This window comes from Zosterops lateralis (assembly GCF_965231275.1).
Source record: "Zosterops lateralis genome assembly, contig: HAP1_HAP1_SCAFFOLD_68, whole genome shotgun sequence".
Taxonomy (NCBI): Eukaryota; Metazoa; Chordata; class Aves; order Passeriformes; family Zosteropidae; genus Zosterops; species Zosterops lateralis.
The window spans coordinates 103,035-124,365 of record NW_028154601.1 but is presented as its reverse complement, the minus strand read 5'-3'; the positions used below and the strand labels follow the sequence as shown (position 1 = coordinate 124,365).

General features: G+C 52.0%; 1 protein-coding gene and 1 pseudogene across 2 annotated transcripts; one reads left to right on the top strand and one right to left on the bottom strand.

Moving 5' to 3' along the window:
- Positions 1 to 11,814: 11,814 nt before the first annotated feature.
- Positions 11,815 to 12,750, top strand: LOC310923486 (olfactory receptor 14J1-like; the record flags this gene model as incomplete). The annotated part of the gene is made up of 1 exon (XM_083885471.1): positions 11,815 to 12,750. Exon 1 carries the CDS (start codon positions 11,974 to 11,976, stop codon positions 12,748 to 12,750), a length of 777 nt encoding a protein of 258 aa, XP_083741597.1. The 5' UTR covers positions 11,815 to 11,973.
- Positions 12,751 to 19,713: 6,963 nt separating this feature from the next.
- On the bottom strand, positions 19,714 to 21,011 carry LOC310923488 (olfactory receptor 14A16-like; annotated as a pseudogene). The gene has a single exon. The product of its transcript is annotated as an olfactory receptor 14A16-like (transcript).
- Positions 21,012 to 21,331: the final 320 nt, after the last annotated feature.

Genomic DNA, 21,331 nt, shown 5'->3' with positions numbered 1-21,331 from the left:
CACCTGTCCTGGCAATTGCCATGGAAACCTGACTCATTGGAAGTGCAATGGTGGACAAAGGTTTTAGTAAGGCCTGTCACAATAGGACAAAGGGTGCTAGTTTTAAACTACAGGAAGGGTGGTTCAGGTAAGGAGAGATAAGGAGGAAATTTTTGATGGTGAGGTTGGTGATAACACCAGGACATGTTCCCAGGGAGGTGCTCAATGCCCCATCCCTGGAAACATTGAAGGCCAGCTGGGACAACAACCTGATCTGGTGAAAGATGTCCCTGCTCAAGGCAGGGGTTTGGATGAGAAGGACACTGCAGAGCTCTTCCCATTCAAACCATTCCAGGATTGCATGGGGACAAGGGGCTGCTCACTGGACTCCATCCACTCCCTTGGCTCCTCCTTGTCTCTGCTCAAATCCACATCCCAAAGCAGCCAAAGTGTCCCTGGCAGCCAAAGCCAGTCCCTTCTCTGGCCTTTCCCCCCCTGCCCCAGGGGCTGACAGAGCCAGGGTGGTGACCTTTAGCCTTTGCAGGGCTCAGGCACAGTGGCTGTGCCAGAGTCAGGGCTGAGGCGACACTCTGTGGGCTGGGGCAGAGGCCAGGCAGAAATGAGCCCTGAAGCAGCAGCTCTGCAGTGGTGGCCACCAGGCCGGGTTGCCAAGGGAGGCTTCTGGCCATGGCCTGGAAGCAGCTGCTGCTGCCAAGGTGCCTTTGGTGCCTCAGGCTCTCCCTGCCACAGCTCCCAGCATGGGTGCAAGCCCTTCACTGTGTTGGGGCTGGCCTGGGGCTTTTCCTGCAGTGGGATCTGCCCTGGCCACAGGAAAGGCAGTTCCTGCTGGAGCAGGAGGCTCTGCCTGGAATGGGCTCAAACAACTCCAGACATGTGCCCTGCCTGCAGCCAGCCACAGCACATCCAGCCCTCAGCAGCTCTCTAGAGCCAAAAAGCAGCTTGGCAGCTGAATGTAGAATCTGTTGCACCTGCCCCAGCAAAGGGGGAACCTTTGGCACCCAGCCAGGCCATGCCATGCCCAGATCTGGGAGCATCTCCTGGCTGTGGACTCACCTGCAAATTGGGCGTGGAGCATGTCTTTGAGGAAGTTGTCAGAACCAAAGTCTATCATCTTCAGCTGGCCAGGTCAAGGAGGAGATTGTCATCCTTGAGGTTGTCCTTGGAGTCTCCAGCAGCAGCCCCTGTATCCCATCAGTACCTCCCTCCCATCCCCATTCAACGCCTGCTCACCTCCTTCTGCCATGTTCGCCGTTATATTTCTCCTCTTGCTGGCGCAAGGCCTCATGCAGTACCTGCAGCAGGCCAGTGATGGGCTGGTTGTGGCCACATGGGACTGCATGTAACAGTGGGCTGAGTATCTGAACCAGCAGATGACTCAGCTGCTCTAGGAGCTGGAGTAGAAGAACCTGCAGCAGAAGAGGAAGGACGCAGTGTCGTTGCAAAGAAAGAAAGAAAGAGAAAGCAACGGTGCCAATATGGAAAGAGACAGTAAGGATGGAAATGAAGAGGGCAGCTGGGATGACACAAAGGCAGAAAGCAATGCCCAAAAGGAAGCAAAAGAAGGCAATGACCATGCAAAGAATGAAGCAAATGGTGGTGTGAAGGAGGAGGAAGCCAATGCTGCCGCAAACGAAGAAGACAGAGACGGTGCAAGCAAAGACGACAAGGATGACAATGTCAACAGGAACCTGGAAAGCCTCTTAGAGGAGCACATACGGTTGCCTGTTCTGGACCTGGACAAAGGCTGCTCGGTGATAATGGACCTGATGGACAAACTGGTGCACATCTTCAGACAAGGCTTGTCCAACAGCTTTTTCCCAGTGCAACAACAAGCCATTGGGGTGGGCAGTGTCTTTGAAGGCTGGAGTCCCCACGCACAAGACGTTGTGTACTGTGTGCTTGTGCCCCTGAGTCCCCCTCTGGGACACGCCTTCCACCTGGAGCTCAACACTGAAGGGATGCTCCAGAGGAACTTCTGTGTCCGTGTGGAGCTGCTGTGCACCTGCACAAGGGATCAGCTGACGAAGGACATGCTATGTTTCCTCCACCACCCCAAGGAGGAGCTGAGAAGGAGACAGGACCCCAGCCTCCTGCACACCCTCTGCACTGGCACCTATCTAGATGTGGAGAAAACTGTCCGCTGGTTCCATTGATTCGTCAGAGTAGCCTGGCTGCTGTTGCCTGAATTCCACCACTGGCGTTTAATGTCGCTGCCCTCCAGTCGTACCTGCAAATTTCAGCTAAGCAAAGACAACAAAAGCTTTGCCCTTGAGATTGTCTTTGGAGTGTGGCAAGGAGACTCGGATATCTTTGTGGGCAGCCAGCCTGCAGAAGCAGGCATCCCGAGCACAGCATGGCTCGAGACATACGCCGTGGCAGAGGCAAAATCCTTCAGGCACATTTCCAGGCAGGCCCCCAGGACAGCTGGCACTGCAAGTGCCTGCAGCCCCTCACACGCTTCCAGATGGGCATAGGCTTTTCCAGCTATGCCTTGAAGACCGTGGTGATGCACCTCCTGAACACCGTACCCCTGACACAGTGGCGCAGGGGGGATTTCCGGCAGTGACTGGTGGACATCCTGAAGTACCTCCACTGCTCACTGGAGACAAAACAACTCCATCACTTTGTCCTCGGCAATGTGAGCTTTCCTGTGGAGATCAGCTTGCCCTCCAGCTTCCAGGTGGCTGAACCACCAAACCTCTTTCCAGCACCTGGTGAGCAGTCCGGATGCTCATGCCAAGGCCGTGCGGGAGTACTTTCACCTGCTCCATTGGCTCAAACAGCTGCTGATGCACAGCCATTGAAAGAGAGAGAGCCTCACACACAGAGCTGTGCTTGAGGGGCCTCTCTACACTCCCTGTATATATTAACCTCCCGGAGTTAGTGCAGTTATTAATACCCAGTAGTTAGTTCCTTTACTCTACTTACTAGTGCCCCATAACTAGCATATTTACTGTACAGATCAGGACCCTCTAGTCAGTGTGTTTAGCAATCCCATACCTTCCTTGTTATTGTTTCAATAAACTGGACTATTCCAGAATCTGGACTGTGCAGGCTCTTCTTGAACTCGACTAGACCTAGACTATTTGCAAATTCCACTAGCTGTGAATTATTAACTGGCTGGGAGTAGAGATGTCTATTAACAAGCCCTTTTTAACAGAGGCGCGCAATGCTCATTCCCCACAGCTTACAATTATTCATTGCACAGGCCCTCAAAGTCTGCCAGGCACAGAAGCCCAAGTTTACTTGGCCTAGCTTCCTTGTCTTCCTCAGGTAGGGGAGATGGACACCTCATCCAGTTCTTTGGACAAGCGTGGCAACTCGATCTGTGAAGTTTTTCATGCTTTGTCTACAAACACTACAGCATGGGCAAGACCAGAACATGGAGATATAAACCTAAAGCTCTTGTTCTTCTAAAGTGCAAACCAAACCCTTAGAGCATCCACTCATTTTCAAGATAGAAGCAAGGCAATGTATTCTATATTCCTGTCAAGATGATAAAGTGTAAGATACGAAGATCCTCCACTGTCGAGCATCAGTCTCAGCCTCTGTAGAAAGGTGAGTAGAGCCACAGTCAGCATCTGCCAAGCTGATCCCCCTCTCATGTCAGCAGAAAGTTGCTCACTAAAGCACACCCTAAAAGCAAGAAATGAATCATTAGGAAAACCACAAACCCGCTATGTGTTGTCACAACTAAAAGGAATTGGCATCCGAAGCCTCTGAAAACATGGACTCCCATTCCTGACACCCCTATACATCCTGTCAGGAATTCGGATAGAGCACAGGAGAGTGGCACAGCATCACCCTTGGCTTTCTGTTTATCAGACGCCTTAATAAATGGGGGAAATTTCAGATAAAAGGAGGTCCCCTGAAAGCTTTTGTTGTTTGCTGTGTGAAGCGCTCAGTTCTTCAACCCACTGTCATAGTCTTATACTTGCCACAGCTGTGGCACCGATATCTGCCCGGCCCGGGGCGATCCAGGGCCTATCAGGGGCCATCCCTGGCCCCGGGCCGAGCGCTGACAGCTGCGTCTTGCCGGCAGGGAAGGTGCAGGAGGCCCTGAAGGAGCAGTATCGAGTGGGTTCGCTGCTGGGGCGCAGCAGCTTCGGCAGCGTCTTCGCGGCGACGCAGCTCTCGGACGGCGCCCCTTGGAGTGGGGGGGGAGGGGGGGGCGGGGGGCGGGGGGCGCGGCTCCGGGCACAGGAGGAGGTGGAGGAGGAGGAGGAGGGGGTGGAGGATAAGGAGGATGGGGCTCGGCAGGGCAGGCAGCTCAGCCCACTGCTCCCCTTGGCTTGCAGATAGCAGTCAAAAGGGTTCCACAGGACAGCATCCAGTACTGGGGCGAGCTGGTGAGTGAGTGGGGCCAGCAGGAGAAGCCGGGGCATACCTGGAGGGAATAAGCTGAGGCCCAGGAGGGTGGAAGCTGCCAGGATGCCTCGAGAGGGAGTGGGCATGGGGACAACGGAGGACACAGAGCATCCTGGGCTGGGTGAGGGGCTCCTGACCGCCAGCACGGCCTCAGCCCACTGATGGCATCGTGGTCCTCCCGCAGCCCAACGGCACCAGTGCACCACTGGAGATCGTGCTGCTGGACAAGGTGTCTTCTGGGTGTGCTGCTGTCATTCAGCTCCTGGAGTGGGCTGAGTTCCCCAACAGCTTCTTATTGGTGCTGGAGCACCCGGAGCCATCTCAGGACCTCCAGCATTTCATTCGGGCTCGGGGGTTCTTGTCCAAGCAGGTGGCACGAGAGCTGTTCCACCAGGTGCTGGAAGCTGTGCAGCACTGCACCAGCTGCAGGGTCCTGCACAGAGACATCAAACCAGAGATCATCCTGCTCGACCTGGCCACTGGGCAGCTGAAACTGATCGACGTTGGCTATGGTGCCTTCATCCAAGACACAGCCTATTCACAGGTGAGCCCTCCCAGGGGATGCTCCTGGGCATCTCACGGCCCAGCCTGGGTGTAGCACCGGGACTTCTCCCTGTTGCAGCTGGGATGGGATTAATGCTTAAACCAAGTAGATTTGGGTGGCAGTGTGAGGGGGGCCAGCTCCCAGCCCTGCCAACAGCCTCCAGCACCCATTCTGCCCTGGGCTGGGGCTGGAGCTGTGGCAGCCAGTCCAACAAAAATCCCCGTGGGGGTAGCAGAGAGAGGGGATTTGAGCCCATGCCCCAGATAGTTTGGTGTGCAGGCAAGGAAGGGCTAGGACTGCTCCACTCCCCTTGTTTGCCTTGGCTTATTAAGATTTTTTGGGGCCATGTAGGTGGGGGGAGAGTGCGTTTTCTCCACCACTGCGTGTTTTTCTTTTGTGTGTCATGGTTGGGCTTTGCCAGGGCTTCTGCTGCCCCCTTCCAGCACCAGTGGCTTCTTTTCCAACCCTGAATTTTACACAAGTCACAGGTGCTGGTGAGAAGGCAGCAGGTCACCCCATGTTCTACTGGGGCAGCCCCCACATGCCCAGGGATGCTGGGGCCAGGCTCTGGGAGCAGCAGCATCCCCCTGATGAACTCCATCTGTGTTCCGTAGGAATCCTGTCTTACAGCTCACCAGAGTGGATCCACCACAAACACTACCACGGCAAAGCACAATGATCTGGTCCCTGGCCCTCCTGCTGTACCAGCTGGTCATGGGGAAGCACCCATTCAGGACGGGCCAGGAGATCATCTGGGGGGTGATCTTGTTCCCACAATGGCTCTCTCAAGGTGGATCCTCATCTCTGGGCACGGGGGAATATCAGTGCCCGGAGACAGCAGCGGGCTCATGAGCATCCTGCTCTGGCAGCTGCTGAGGAGGTGGCACATGTCCTGCTCTCCTCCAAACAGAGAATCCATGAAGAAGTTTGGGCACAGCTCTGGGCACAGCCAGCATGGCCTGGGCATGGGAACAGGGGACAACTTCTCCAACTGACTGGGGATTTCTTGTTTCTCCCTTCAGAGTGCCAAGATATTATTAAAAGCTGTTTGTCCATGCAACCCATGGAAAGGCCATCCTTAGAAGATCTTTTCTGCCATCCTTGGATGCAGGGTGTTCATCTTCCCTAGAAGATGGGAGAGATCCACATGCACAGTTGGATCCAGAGGCCTGGCAGGTAGCAGCTCCACACATCTCTTGGCAATCAGTGGCAAAGCAATCCAGACTGTTTTTGTCCAGCCTGTAGCTCTGAGCAGGGGTCATCAGAAGGGAGCACACAGCTCTTGGGTTGGAGATGAGCTGGAGACGTGGTGTGGCAAGCACTGGTGGCCACCATCCCACCTGGTGTTGCTTGTCTGGTTCATTGATGGCTGGGGCCCTGGGCAGAGCACTGACAGCCTGATCGGGCCCCAGAGAAGGAGAAGGAGCTCCTGGAGAAGCTGTACCAGGTGGGGCTGCTGCTGGAGACTCCAAGGACGACCTCAAGGATGACAATCTCCTCCTTGACCTGGCCAGCTGAAGATGATGGACTTTGGTTCTGACAACATCCTCAAAGACATGCTCCACACCCAATTTGCAGGTGAGTCCACAGCCAGGAGATGCTCCCAGATCTGGGCATGGCATGGCCTGGCTGGGTGCCAAAGGTTCCCCCTTTGCTGGGGCAGATGCAACAGATTCTACATTCAGCTGCCAAGCTGCTTTTTGGCTCTGGAGAGCTGCTGAGGGCTGGATGTGCTGTGGCTGGCTGTAGGCAGGGCACACGTCTGGAGTTGTTTGAGCCCATTCCAGGCAGAGCCACCTGCTCCAGCAGGAACTGCCTTTCCTGTGGCCAGGGCAGATCCCACTGCAGGAAAAGCCCCAGGCCAGACAAAACACAGTGAAGGGTTTGCGCACAAGTGCAGAGTGCCATGCTGGGAGCTGTGGTAGGGAGAGCCTGAGGCACCAAAGGCACCTTGGCAGCAGCAGCTGCTTCCAGGCCATGGCCAGAAGCCTCCCTTGGCAACCCGGCCTGGTGGCCACCACTGCAGAGCTGCTGCTTCAGGGCTCATTTCTGCCTGACCTCTGCCCCAGCCCACAGAGTGTCGCCTCAGCCCTGACTCTGGCACAGCCGCTGTGCCTGAGCCCTGCAAAGGCTAAAGGTCACCACCCTGGCTCTGTCAGCCCCTGGGACAGGGGGGGAAAGGCCAGAGAAGGGACTGGCTTTGGCTGCCAGGGACACTTTGGCTGCTTTGGGATGTGGATTTGAGCAGAGACAAGGAGGAGCCAAGGGAGTGGATGGAGTACAGTGAGCAGCCCCTTGTCCCCATGCAATCCTGGAATGGTTTGAATGGGAAGAGCTCTGCAGTGTCTTTCTCATCCAAACCCCTGCCTTCAGCAGGGACATCTTTCACCAGATCAGGTTGTTGTCCCAGCTGGCCTTCAATGTTTCCAGGGATGGGGCATTGAGCACCTCCCTGGGAACATGTCCTGGTGTTATCACCAACCTCACCATCAAAAATTTCCTCCTTATCTCTCCTTACCTGAACCACCCTTCCTGTAGTTTAAAACTAGCACCCTTTGTCCTATTGTGACAGGCCCTACTAAAACTTTGTCCCACCATTGCACTTCCAATGAGTCAGGTTTCCATGGCAATTGCCAGGACAGGTGACCCAGGTGTGGTGTCCCAGTGAGCGCTGCCATGGAAACAGTGCCCAGCCCTGACCCTTTCTGTCTGGCTGAGCTGCCTTTGGCCCTGGCAGTGGCGTTTGCTGCTGGTTCTGTGGCGCCTGAGCAGCCAGCGCGGCACAGGGCAGGTGGCCATGGCACAGCCCCCAGCAAGGGATCCCCTCTGCCTCTGGGCACTGACACCAGCCCTAAGCAAGGAGCCCAGACAGTGGGCTCAGGGCAGTGTCCATGGCCACAGCCCCTTGCCATGGCCCAGGGCAGCTTGGCATGATGATCCACCCTCACTGCTGGCCCAGGCCAGGCCTGCAGTGCCCTTCCCCACAGCCTGTCTGCACACAAGCACTTCCAGGGCTCTCTGCATTTCCCTTCCCCTCACGCTTGGCTCACTCACAACCCTCCCAACAACCCACCTGGAGCTTTGAGCTGCACGGAGTTCAAAGCTTTTCTGTCCATCACGAGTTGGTCTAATTCAGCCTTCAGCTAACTCTGGATATGTGTTTATTGTACAACTTCCTGTGTTTCTAAATCATTCCTTGCATGGTTCTACCTTGGGAAAGGGGAACTTCCTTGGTGGCACCTTGGCTTGGCACACCCTTCAGGAGTGTGTATGTTTTCAATGGGGAACCTCAGGAGTTTTAGGTTGCTTCAAAAAATAAGAGAAGAAAACCCCCCTTTGCCAGAGTGCAGCTAGTCCTTTAAACAAAGTAGGTCCCAGGTGAGTGAGGAGAGACAGGATGGGGTTGGGGAATGTGGAGCAAGGTTGCCCACACTGGATCAGACCTCAAGGCTTAGCTTCCCTGAGCAGGCTAGACATGCATAAGAGTGTCCTTGGATCAACATCAATCCCAGAATGCTGCAATCACATTTAGTCTAAAGAGAAAAATAGACCCTTGAAAATAGGAATGTGGGTTTCTTAGAAGTTCTTTCATAGATTTCTCCTTAACTCTAGGAAAAAAGACTTCCTAATGAACTGCAACAGACCATGGGGAAATCAAGGCACAGCCATGGTTTGTCAGGACATAGTTAACCTAGTGAGCCCTGTGGTGCATCTGGTGCTGAGCCGTGGAACCTCATGGCCTGAGAGGAGATTGCACAAACCTTTCCAAAAGCCAAAGTCAGAGGAAAAACCCAAAGTGTCCTGAAGCATTAATGGGTCCCAATGAGGTCCATCCGCAACACAGGCTCCTCATGGAGTCTTTGAAGAAGAGAATTGAAGGTCACTACTGCACAAAAACCTCTCAGAGACTCAGTGTGGGAAGGAAAACCCGAAATACCTTTAACACCATGAGTATCTCAAAATATTAATGAGCCCCACTGAGTGTAAATACAAAGCTCTCAAGGGACTCATTAAAGCAGATAATTGGAGGACATGATTGCACAAACCTGTCAAAGACTCAGTGGCAAAAAGAAGTACTTAAATTACCCTGAGTAACTTGAAGCATTAATGTGCCCCACTGAGTGTTGTTAGTGGCTAAGAATCTCAAGGGACTCATTAAAGGAGATAACCCTGGCCATGATTGCACAAACCTCTCAGACTCAGTGTCAAAAAAAAGTTCTTGAATAAACTTTGACTACCCTGAAGTATTAATAAGCCCCACTGAGTGTTGTTACTGGGTAAGAATCTCAAGGGACTTGTTAAAGCAGATAATTGGGGCCATGATTGTTCAAACCTCTCATAGAGTCAGTTTTAAAGGGGAAACACCAAATACCTTAAAGTAACTGAAGTACTTTGAAGCAACAATGAGCCCCACTGACTGTCATTACTGACAAAGTCTCTCAAGGGACTAATTAAAGCAGATAATTGGAGGCCATGATTGCAGAAACCTCTCAGAGACTCCAAGGCAAAAGCCAAACCCAAAGTCCTTTGAAAAACCTGCAGTCCCTGGGAGCATTAAGGAGCCCCCCAGGGCCATTCCTGACCAAGGCTCCCATGGGACTCCTTCCAGCTGATCCTTTGAGGCCACTGGGATGTGAGGGGGATGCTGAGGGCAGGACAAGGGGCTGACAGTGCCCAGCCTTGCTGGGGCTGTGCCAGGAGGCCCCTGAGCCTCAGGACAAGGTGTCTCCTCACATCCCTTGGTGGCACACAGGGTGCTGTGCCCCAGGGCACCAAGACTTGGCTTCTCTTTGTCCCACCTGTCACCACTGCCTCCAGTTCTCTGCTCTGGCTGAGGCCTGGGGACACTTTATCTGTTGTTTCTGTCAGGTCCCTCAGTGGGACCCATTAAAACTTCAAGAAACTTTGGAGTTGGATTGTGACTTTGAATTCTTGAGAGGTTTCTTCAGCTCCCGCTCGGGGACTGATGTTCAGGGCCTCATCACCAAGCCCCAAGAGTGTCATTCAAGTCCTTGTGCTGTGTCTGTGCTGCTGAGCTGGGCCAGGCTCCTGGCACAGACGCAGCTCCTGGAGACCAAGAAGAGCTTAGAAACACATTTCTCTTGATGAGCAGCTCTTGTCCCAGTCCAGCAGGGCTGGGGCACTGCCTGCAGCCACCCCAGGCACTGCACAGAGAGCTTCAATCACTCAGGGCTGGGAAGGGGCTGAGAATGACTGGGGAGAACCACTCCCAGCCCTGGAGTGGAACATCCCAATGCCTACAGACTCTGTGAGTACATTCTCTGATTCTCTCTCATGCAGAGCAGCGAGGAGTGCCCAGGGCTGCCCTGCAGAGCAGGGTCCTGCAGCCCAGGGTGCTGTGCTGGGGCAGGGACTCTGTTGCCTGCTAGGGACAGCTCTCAGCCAGCCCTGGGAGCTGCTCACAGCACTGGGGGACAAGATCTGGGTGGAAGGAGACAGCTGGTTAGGCGTGGAAGTGTTGTCCTTGTGAGGTGAGGATGGTGCATTGTTCAGGACTGCTCCCAGCATGACATTTAACTCCAGAACATTTCCGAGTAAATTATACAGGGAGCACAGCAAGGCAGAGGCTGCATAAAAGGGAAATCCTTCTTTGTTAATCTATTGCTCTGGATTGCCTGGATGGGAAATTGCACATAGATATTCAACTTTCACTTCCAGGTTAGAAAAATGAAAAATTTTCTCTCAGACCTTACTAAACCAGGCAGTGACAGAAATGAGCAGAAGGTCCCTTGCCCGCAGGATCAGTGTCACTTTTCCAGCCTCCTCATGGTTGCTCTGAGGTTGCCATCAGAGCCTGCAGAGCCAGAGCTGCCTCTGGGCAGTGCCTGAGCTGGGAGGGCTGTGCAGGGGAGAGCTGAGCCCCCAGGGCTGGGCTGGGCTCTGGCAGCACTGGCAGGGCCCAGCCCTGGGCACAGGGAAGCAGCTGCAGGCAGAGACAGCTCCAGGCAGCAGAGCCCTGGGCAGGCAGTGGGGGGAAAGTGCCACCAAGCTGTGCTGGGATATTGAAAGTCCCTTCCAAACCGAACTATTCCGTGATTACTCTTTTTACAGATCCACGTGCCAAGAAACTGCACATGGGGTGTCCCAGGAAGCTCTGGGCAGGGCAGGCTGGAGCCTGGGAATGAGCTGACTCTCCTCCACCAGTGCCATGGACAGGACCCTTGGTGTGTCCTGGGGATGTCATCCAAGCACTGAGCTGCCTCCAGGGGACAATGGGGGACAGGAGTGTCCTTGGCCAGGAGTGGGGCTGAGACTGAGAAAGGCTGAGCCAATTTGCTCTGGTGTGGGTCCCTCTGCTGTCAGCTGTGTCAGGCTGATTTTCAGGGGAACACAGTGACAGCCTTCGATCTCAGAAAGGGCAGCTGGGGACTGATGGAGCAACAGAGCAGCTCCCCCCATCCTTCACTGAGTTACAGCCAATGCTCTTGCCTTGCACAGTTGACTCTGATTTCCCTGGGCACAGCAGGAAACCCTCTCAAACTCCCTTTGGCCATCACTGTTCCTTAGCCCTAGGACAGGAGAGGCTCCCAAGCTCCTCTGCCTCAGGAGCAGTTTGGGCTGATGAAGTCCAGCCCCAGGGCTGACCCCTGTGCCCATTCCCATGACCCCAGTGCTGCAGAGCAGAGCTGACCCCTCTGTGTCCATGGGCAGAGCCCTTGCTCATCACAGCCATGGGGCCAGATCCCAGCAGAGCTCCAGGCACTGGGCTGAAGGAAGGGATCTAAGAAATGGAAAACTGGGTGGCACAGAGCAGCAGGGGCAGGGCTGGGAGAAAGGGCTTGGGCATTGCTCAGCAAATGAGCAATGACTCTCCCCTGACTTGTCACTGTGTTCTCCTTCAACAGGACCCCGTGGCGAGAGGCTCAACATGTCTGTCCAACAGCACCTCCATCAGCCACTTCCTCCTGCTGGCATTGGCAGACACAAGGCAGCTGCAGCTCCTGCACTTCTGCCTCTTCCTGAGCATCTCCCTGGCTGCCCTCCTGGGCAACAGCCTCGTCGTCAGTGCCATAGCCTGTGACCACCACCTGCACAGCCCCATGTTCTTCTTCCTGCTCAACCTGGCCCTCAGCGACCTGGGCTCCATCTGCACCACTGTCCCCAAAGCCATGTACAATTCCCTCTGGGACACCAGGACCATCTCCTATGCAGGATGTGCTGCACAGGCCTTTTTCTTTCTGTTCTTCATCTCTGCAGAGTTTTATCTCCTGACCATCATGTGCTACGACTGCTACATGTCCATCTGCAAACCCCTGCACTATGGGACCCTCCTGGGCAGCAGAGCTTGTGCCCACATGGCAGCAGCTGCCTGGGCCAGTGCCTTTCTCAATGCTCTGCTACTCACAGCCAATACATTTTCCCTGCCCCTGTGCCAAGGCAAAGCCCTTGGCCAGTTCTTCTGTGAAGTGCCACACATCCTCAAGCTCTCCTGCTCCAAATCCTATCTTAGGGAACTTGGGCTCCTTACTTTTAGTGCCTTTTTAGGACTTGGTTGTTTTGTGTTCATTGTTTTCTCCTATGTGCAGATCTTCAGGGCCGTGCTGAGGATCCCCTCTGAGCAGGGACGGCACAAAGCCTTTTCTACCTGCCTCCCTCACCTGGCTGTGGTTTCTTTGTTCACAATCACTGGCACATTTGCGTACCTGAAGCCCCCCTCCATCTCCTCCCCATCCTTGGATCTGGCCCTGTCAGTTTTGTACTCAGTGGTGCCTCCAGCCCTTAACCCCCTCATCTACAGCCTGAGGAACCAGGAGCTCAAGGCTGCAGTGTGGACACTGATGACTGGATGGATTAAGGAACTGCTGGCCAATTTCTGAAAATCGCTTGTAATAAAAGTCTTCTTTGATACTTTTGTTGGTTTCATTTTGGAGGTTTGGACGTTCTTTTCCTTTGTTTTACTTTTATAATATTGTCCACAAAGAAATGTCATTGTCCCATTTCTCATTTTGTTTCTCCACCTTCCCTGTGGCACAGACTGTTTCAATGAGGGGCTGCACTCTTGGTGGCTTTAAAGGAACTACAGGATCTCCCAGCCAAGTTTTCTGCAGAGATCTCCCTTTTGTTCCCTTCTCTGGAGCTGCAGCAGCAATGTCTGTGTGCAGAGCTGGGGACAGATCAGCGCTGGCACAGCAGCTGTGCCCAGGAGCAGCAGCCCTTGGTGTTGCCAGTGCTGCTCCTGTGGCCCTGCCCCGCTGCCCTCCTGGCCCTGGTGTTGCTGTAGGGCCTGAGGGATCTCGGGGCTGGGCACAGGGCTGGGGGTGGCAGTGCCGGGGCTGCAGCAGGGACAGGCCATGGGCACTGCTGGGGCAGTGCTGATGCCTCAGGGCAGGGCCTGGGGGCTCCAGGCTCCTTGCCCAGGCTCTCTCAAGAACATGCCCAGGCCAATGCTCAGCAGAGAAAAGCCCTGTGAGCAGCTCCAAGGTGGCTGTGGGCAGGCTGGGGGCAAACAGCATGGCTGGGGCTCTGCAAGGTCCCTGGGGGAGACGGGAAGTCTTGGGTTTAGTTGGTTGTTTCTCACCAGAGATTCCAAGGCTGGTGGTTCATGTGGGTCCAAGGGAGTGATTTTCCCTCTTGACCTCTGAAGGATTTAGGATCTGCTGTCTGACTCTGTGTCTCGGTGTTTGTGCTGAGCTCGGTGCGGCGCAAGAATGAAGAGAGTCTCAAGGTCTTGGTTTTCTTGGTTTCTCGCGTTGTTTCTTAGTTCTTATCTTACAATTTTCAGTGTCCGGCCAAGATGTTCACAGCAGCTCAGACACGAGGTGACTCCTCTCCATGATGGGAGGTCACTTCCTCTTATACAGATAACTACGTACCCATTATTTACAATTCTGTGCCAATGTCTATCACCTATACTAATAGGGTCATGTCTACTTTGATCCAATCCACTGAAACTACTTTGTGCCCACGTCACTACAGAAGATGGATGCCAAGGGAGAAGAAGAACCCAGGGCACCACCCTAAAAACTCCATCTTGTCCCTTTGCATCTACATTCTAAAAATCCCAAAACTACAAAATCTTCTGCACAGTGATAACTACACTACTCTCTGTCACACATTTGTGACTTGCAATTCTTCTCTCTGTTGGATGTTTTCACATGGACCAAAATCAAAGACTGTGTCTTCCTGGGCTCTGTGCCAGGCAAAACCCCTGCACAGATCCCAGACCCACTTTTTCGGGTCCCAGGACTCTCTACCGAGATCTGTGACTTTCCAGGGCACCCAGAGGGATGCCCTGGACTCCAACAGGGAAGGAGCAGCAGAGCAGGGGGCTGATCCATCCCCACTGTGCTGGACACCCCAGGACAGCATCCCAGAGCGTCCTCATGCACCTGCCAACAACATCCCCCCTCTGCAGCCCTGTCCTCTCCCCCAGCTCACACACCTGCCACATCCTTGCAGGCACAGACACGGCAGCACTGGCTCAGGAGCCCCTGTTTGCACTGCTCAGAGCAGGCCTGAGCACCCCCATGGTTGTCCTGGGTTGCAGTGTAGGATGTACACAAAGTATTTATTCTATCACCATCTTCATGAACTGTTGAAACCAGGTGGGCTAGTGTTTTCAAAGCCCACTGCCTTTTCTGCTAATGGCCTTTGGAGTGTCTTCTGCTAATGGCCCATGAGTCACAGGTAACTTCCTCCAGGGGTTATCTCTGTTAATGGGCCATCAAGGACCCATTTCACACTTCTCATGCTATTGTGAGATGCTCTGCCCAGGGGGAGGAGCCAAGCATTCTCACCTGGATATAAGCTGGTATGTGGGACAGTGCAGGTAGCACTTACCCACTGGATTCCCAGAGGACCAGAGCTCCCAGACCTTTCTACAGGATCACTGCTTCAGGAAGAGCACTTCACCTGGACTGCTTCCACCATCCTGTTCAGGTTGTATTCTGACCTTGTCAGTAATCCTTTGTGTTATTGCATTTATTTTATTTTGTTTTTACCTTTTTACCTTTCTTCTTATTAAATTATATCTCTGACTTGGAGCCTCTCACTCATTTTGCTTTCAAACCACAACAATGGTGTTGGTGTGGAGAGATGAACCTGAGTGAGCACAAAGGCCATCAGGCCCTGGGGCCAGGAGGGGCTGGGGGACAGGGTGGAAACCACTCAGCTTTGTCATGGCCTCTGAAGTCAGCCAGAGAATTTGTTCCCATCAGCTGTGTGTTTCCTGTGCCACTGCTGACTTATTAAAATATGGATATTGATCTACTATTGATACCCAACTGTGATGGACAAAAGACTCTCTAACAATTTAGAGTTAGAAAGTTTATGTTTATTGCGACACCAGGCAGTTATGTGGGATCACTCCCTAAAATGCACTGCAAAGTTACAAAACCTGTTTATTTTCACAAGTGTTGAATATCCAAAATACTAATACATATTCATAGTGCTAACATCTCCCATTTTCTGCTTCATATTATAATTAGCTAAAAAGCTATTAAGCATGTCTAGTTTGTTCTTTGAATTGGTCAGTGGTCCTTTTTATGGGGAGGGGTCGTAAAAAAAAGGAAGTAAAGAGACTCTTCCTCATTCCAAACTTTCAACCTTTTCAGTGGATATCAAGACAAATGATAACTGGTAGAACGCCTGTTTCCTTACTCCATGTCTATTCAATGGGTTTCTGGATGCTAGAGGATTTACAATTGTCTGTGTTCTTAAATCTATTTATCGGTTTCTTCTGTTTCTCATTATAAACACAGCTAAATAAACACAAAAATGACACGCAATTCATTTTTTAGATCCAGGATTGTTATCCTAGATCCAGTTCCTTTCAAATAACCATTAACTTCTAATTATTTCCAGCACAGCTTATCTATCTATCTACTTTGACTGATTCTGGCAAAGCTTATCTTTAGCTAAAACATTAACTTTTCTAAAATCCTTACTTCCTTTGAAATTCATGTCTCAGCTCTGCCTTGATTTTCCTCTGGTCTGTATCAATTCATTAGGAAATCTTTTTTCCTAGAGTTATGGAGAAAATTTTCAAAGAGCTTCTAGGAAACCCACATTCCTATTTTCAAGGGTGTATTTTTCTCTTTAGAGCAGAGATGATTGCAGCATTCAGTGACTGATATTGACCCACGGACTCTCCTAAGCAGGCAGGTCTGGCCAGGTCAGAGAAGCTGTGGCTTGAGGTCTGACCCAGTGTGGACAACCCTGCTCCACATTCCCCAACCCCATCCTGTCTCTCCTTACTCACCTGGGACCTGCTTTGCTGGGAGAACTGGGTGCACTCAGGCAAAGAGGGGTTTTCTTCTTTTATTTTAGCAATCTAAAACTCCTGAGTTTCCCCATTGAAAACAGACAATCTCCTCAAGTGTGTGCCAAGCCCAAGGTGCCACCAAGGAGGTTCCCCTTCCCCAAGGCAGAACCATGCAAGGAATGATTTAGACACACAGGAAGTTGTACAAGAAACAAATCCAGAGCCTGGGCTCTCTCACTGTCCCCAGCTCCTGCACACTCCCCGCTCTCAGTTCCTTGGCCCCCTGGGATCTCCTCTGGGGGTCGGAGAACCAGCTGGCAATGGAACCTTGCCCTGAAAAGGAACCATTTGGGTGCTCCCTAGGGAGGCCAGAACTGAATCTTTGTTCCTTTTGCCTCCCTGTAGAGATGCCCGGGCATCTTCTGCACAGAGTTCCAGCCTCAGCATTTGCTGAAGGCACTCTCTGCAAATGTCACTGCCAGGGCCCTGTCTTTGCTGTCTGTCACCTGCTGTGGCTGGGCACAAACAGAGCTCCTGCACTTGCATTTTCAGCTGCTGTGCAACCAAAGCTGAGGGATCTGGAGCTGCTTGAATGCAAAAACTGGAAAATGAGCCTCTCTCAAGGGGGAAATCTCCCCCTCCTGTGCCAGCCCTTGGCAATGCTGACAAATGCACCAGCCATGGCCAGGATTCTGATTTTCCCCCCAAATTTCCTTATATCCAGGGATAGTTCCTATGGGAATATCATCAGGACAATCTGTCTGGCAATGGTTTCACAAGGGTCACTTCCCATCTGTCCCCATAAGTCTGGCGAAGGCTCCATGCTTTCCTTATGATGGGAAAGAAGTGTCCTGCTTCTCCAGGCGCCCATGGCTGAGACTGGAATTCCACCTCCAAAATTCCCTATATCCAAAGACTACTCCCAAACAAAGTCGGCCATTACTGACAAGTCTGGCTGACCTTGGCCTAATGAGTCTCTCAGCTGCCTTCCAAACCCTGGGGCTCTGTACTTTCCTTCCTATGGAAAAGAACTGTCCTTCTTGTCCAGGTGCCCATGGCAAGAACTGGGATTCCACCTCTAACACTGCCTCTTGTGAGAGGCTGGAGGAGGTTGTTGGCTGGAAACATTTCATGTGGGAGGGGGAGGAAGGGGCAGGTCCAGCCTTCCCTTGCCCTGAACCACAGCACTTCTCAAAGCATTAACTTGGCCCTGTAACCCCAATCTCCCCAGAGCCTCTATCCCAGCCCAGCAGTGTCTGCCAAGCCCTGGCACACCAAAGGCAATGCTCCACACCCACCTCTGCAGCCCTCCAGCCCAGCTCCTGAGTGACCAGGTGACCCAAAGTCCCACCTAGGGGAAGAGCCCAGGAAGACCAAGGGGTATTTAAGGCTGACCACAAGGCAAGCTCACATCTTGAGCTCACCTCCTCTTGGAATTTCTATCTAAACACCACTGGAATCCAGAAGTTGCTAGTTCTGTGTGTGATTCCCTATATCTTACTTGTCTTTCTTTCTGTGTCTTCCTCTTCTAATTCTCTCTTCCTGCAAATTTTGAGTAACTTAAAAATGAACAGGCTTAGAGTTTGCAAAGTTGCATGGGCCAAATTAATGCTTTGAGAAGTGTTTTTTGTTGATTGAATGTCATATTAAATCTTTTGTCAAAGTTTCTCTGATTTTCTAACCGTGCCAGTAAAGTCTGTTTTGTTGTTTTGTATTCTTGATAATCTCTTGCAGGTATTTCTCCTGTGCATCTAACTCAGAGTACACAAATAATTATAATTCATTTTAAATGTCTCCTTAAGCGAGCTGTTTGAGGGATGTAAGTCAGTGTTGTAGTTGAAACAGCCACTGCACTCAGAGTGCTTTGGTAAAACTTCAGAAGGCTTCCAGCATCGGCACCTTTTTATCTACAAGTCTTTCATACCTTTTCTGTGGAGCCTCCCATGGGCAGCTCCAAACAGCTCTGGCTCTTTCTCTCCTTCTTCTCTCTTCCTTCTGCAGTTCTGGCTAGTTTCTCCTGTCCCTAGCACAGCCACCTCACCCTGTTTGCCCCTCATATGACCTCCAGTCACATCCTCCTCACAGCAGGACCAGCATACTCTGACTGACCCTCTACCTGCTAACTCACTGGTTTATCACACCCATAGCTTTGAGGGCAGGGCTGTTCCCACTCTTTGGTAATTAACACAGCTGCAATATAGCAGAGGCAAGATGGCCTTTAGCACCATCACTATCTGGCGTCCCCCACCAGGAGTCAGGGCTTGTCTGTCCTGCTTGGCACAGCCCAGGCAGGGCTTTCACAGCCACACTGCACACTCCATTTCCTACCTGGACCCGCTGGTGCCTCTGAGCTCTGCTTTCCCAGCCCCAGGGATGCTCTCCTTGTCTGCCCGTTCCCCCACGGTCTCTGGGCAGGGATGGCCTCAGTGGGGGCTGTGACATCCTCAGACACTTGGAGGCTGCTGCTGGATTTGACTTCTCCAGAGGCTTGTTCAGCCTTCAGCTCTTCAGTTCAAGAATTCAGTGCCCCAGGGCTCATTAATATTCAGAACACCTTAACAGGCCAAGCCTCTGGGGATAATTTGATTTAAGTTTTCAAATTTTTGTGGCTAATTGGACACATTGGGCATGTGCAACCAAGGAGGGAGCTCTTGGTCCAGCCCTTGGTCCCAACAGATTCCCCTGGGACTCTGAGCCTGTCCCCCTGTTTCCATCCAGAATGCCAGAGGAGCAGAAGCTCTTCTGAGGGAGAAGCTCCCTGGATGTTGTATCCCCACACCCAACCAAACGTTTCCAACTAAGGAAAAAGGTTGCACTTCCATCTCAGAACTTTTTAGTAAAAATCACCAGAAACTTCTGTGTTTCCTTTACTGCAATTGGCCCAGTGCCAGCACAGGAGCACTGGCTGGATCTTTGGGATGTTTCACAAAGACTGTAGCTGGTTTCTTTTAGGCAACAAGCCAAAAAATCCTCCTAAAACATTAAGTACATAAGAAAGAGCATAGAGGTGCTTTTTGGGGTGTCTTAGCCAGGTGTAAGGGGGCTTCCCTGCATCTGTTCACAGCTTTTGCTTTTGTTTTGTATCATTTGTTATTTTCACTTTAATTAAAAACTTTTACTTTTCAAAACACCTCTGATGAGCTGTCTCTCAAATTATTAATAAGCAATTTCTGAGAGGTTGCAGGTAAGCCCTCAGAGTGTGGTGAACCCTCGTGGAGCAGATAACACACTGGCCCTACACAGAATTTCCTCACCTGGGTGTGTTCCGGCTCCCAGCTCTGGAAGGGGTGTCCAGCCCCTGGTCCTGCCCTGCAGTGAGACCCTTTGGTTGTGGGGTTCTTGCCCAGAGCCCAACCCTGGCACGGGGTTCCCATGGCCCCTTCCTGCTGCAGCCATGGTGATGGCACTGCAGGGACACCAGGGCTGTGCCAGGGGACAGGACAGCTTGGGGCTCACACAGCACTCAGGGGACAAGGGGACTCTGTGGGGGAGAGGGGAGCCCAGCACTGCCATCCCCATGTCCTGCTGGCCTTGGCCAGTGCTCCAGGGTAGCAGCAGCCCCACTACACAAGTGGCAGAGGGACCATCAAGGCAGCCCCTGGGTGCCTCCATGAGGCAGATGGACATTTCCTCCTGAACCTCTCCTGAATTATGGGGCTTCTTGCCCAGCTCTAGAGAAGGCATGAAGAGATGAGAGTGAGAGAAATGTTTACATCCTGGTTTCTTTCCTGAAAGTATGTGACCAAGAAACCCAAACCAATGTGGATGTGAGGTTGTTGAGTCAAGAAAAAATAAGGAAAAACCTAAGAATAATAATATCACATGTATAAAACAAACAAACAAAAAAAAATACAAAACAAACATGCAAAACACTATAAAAAAAAAACAAACACGTATGGAAAAATCTTAGCCATGGCATTTTCTGAAACAAAATGGGAGCCCCTTTATAATCTCTAGTAGAATGTATTTGAACAGTTTCCCCAAGGCACTCTTGAATCCCTGGTTCCCCAGGTTGTAGATGAGGGGGTTCAGAGCTGGAGGAATCACTGAGTACAGAACTGACAGGGACAGATCAAGGGATGGGGAGGAGATGAAGGAGGACTTCAGGTGAGCAAACATGACAGTGCTGAGGAGCAGGGAGGCTACGGCCAGGTGAGGGAGGCAGGTAGAAAAGGCTTTGTGCCGTCCCTGCTCAGAAGGGATCCTAGCACGGCCCTGAAGATCTGCACATAGGAGAAAACAATGAACACAAAACAACAGAGTCCTAAACAGAGGGAAAACAAAATGAGCCCAAATTCCTTGAAGTAGGAATTTGAGCAGGAGAGCTTGAGGATGTGTGGCACTTCACAGAAGAACTGGCCAAGGGCTTTGCCCTGGCACAGGGACAGGGAAAATGTATTGGCTGTGAGTAGCAGAGCATTGAGAAAGGCACTGGCCCAGGCAGCTGCTGCCATGTGGGCACAAGCTCTGCTGCCCAGGAGAGTCCCGTAGTGCAGGGGTTTGCAGATGGACATGTAGTGATTGTAGCACATGATGGTCAGGAGACAAAATTCTAATAGCACAGAACACACAAAAAAAGACCCTAGCAGCACATCCTGCATAGGAGATGGTCCTGGTGTCCCAGAGGGAATTGTGCATGGCTTTGGGGACAGTGGTGCAGATGGAGCCCAGGTCACTGAGGGCCAGGTTGAGCAGGAAGAAGAACATGGGGCTGTGCAGGTGGTGGTCACAGGCTATGGCACTGATGACGAGGCCGTTGCCCAGGAGTGCAACCAGGGAGATGCTCAGGAAGAGGCAGAAGTGCAGGAGCTGCAGCTGCCTTGTGTCTGCCAATGCCAGCAGGAGGAAGTGGCTGATGGAGCTGCTGTTGGACATTTGCTGTGTTCCGTGGTTGACGTGGGCCCCATGGTGGAAGTTGTTATGGATTGCAGGTGCTGGATGTGGGGTCTTGTCTCGTGTCAGTGTCTTCATTATCGTTCTGTTCCAGGATGTCCTTTTCTGTATTTCTCTCTTCAGGATTCTAAAAGCTAACCAAATCACTAGAAATATGATTAGTAAAATTACCAAATTCTCAAGGATAGATTTTTCCCATGAACTCATATTCCATCCTAAATTTTTAAAGATTTTGTCTAACCAAGTAGTAGCTAAATCCTTTTGCTCCTCTTGTACCTCATGTTCTATATGTTTTATTTGAC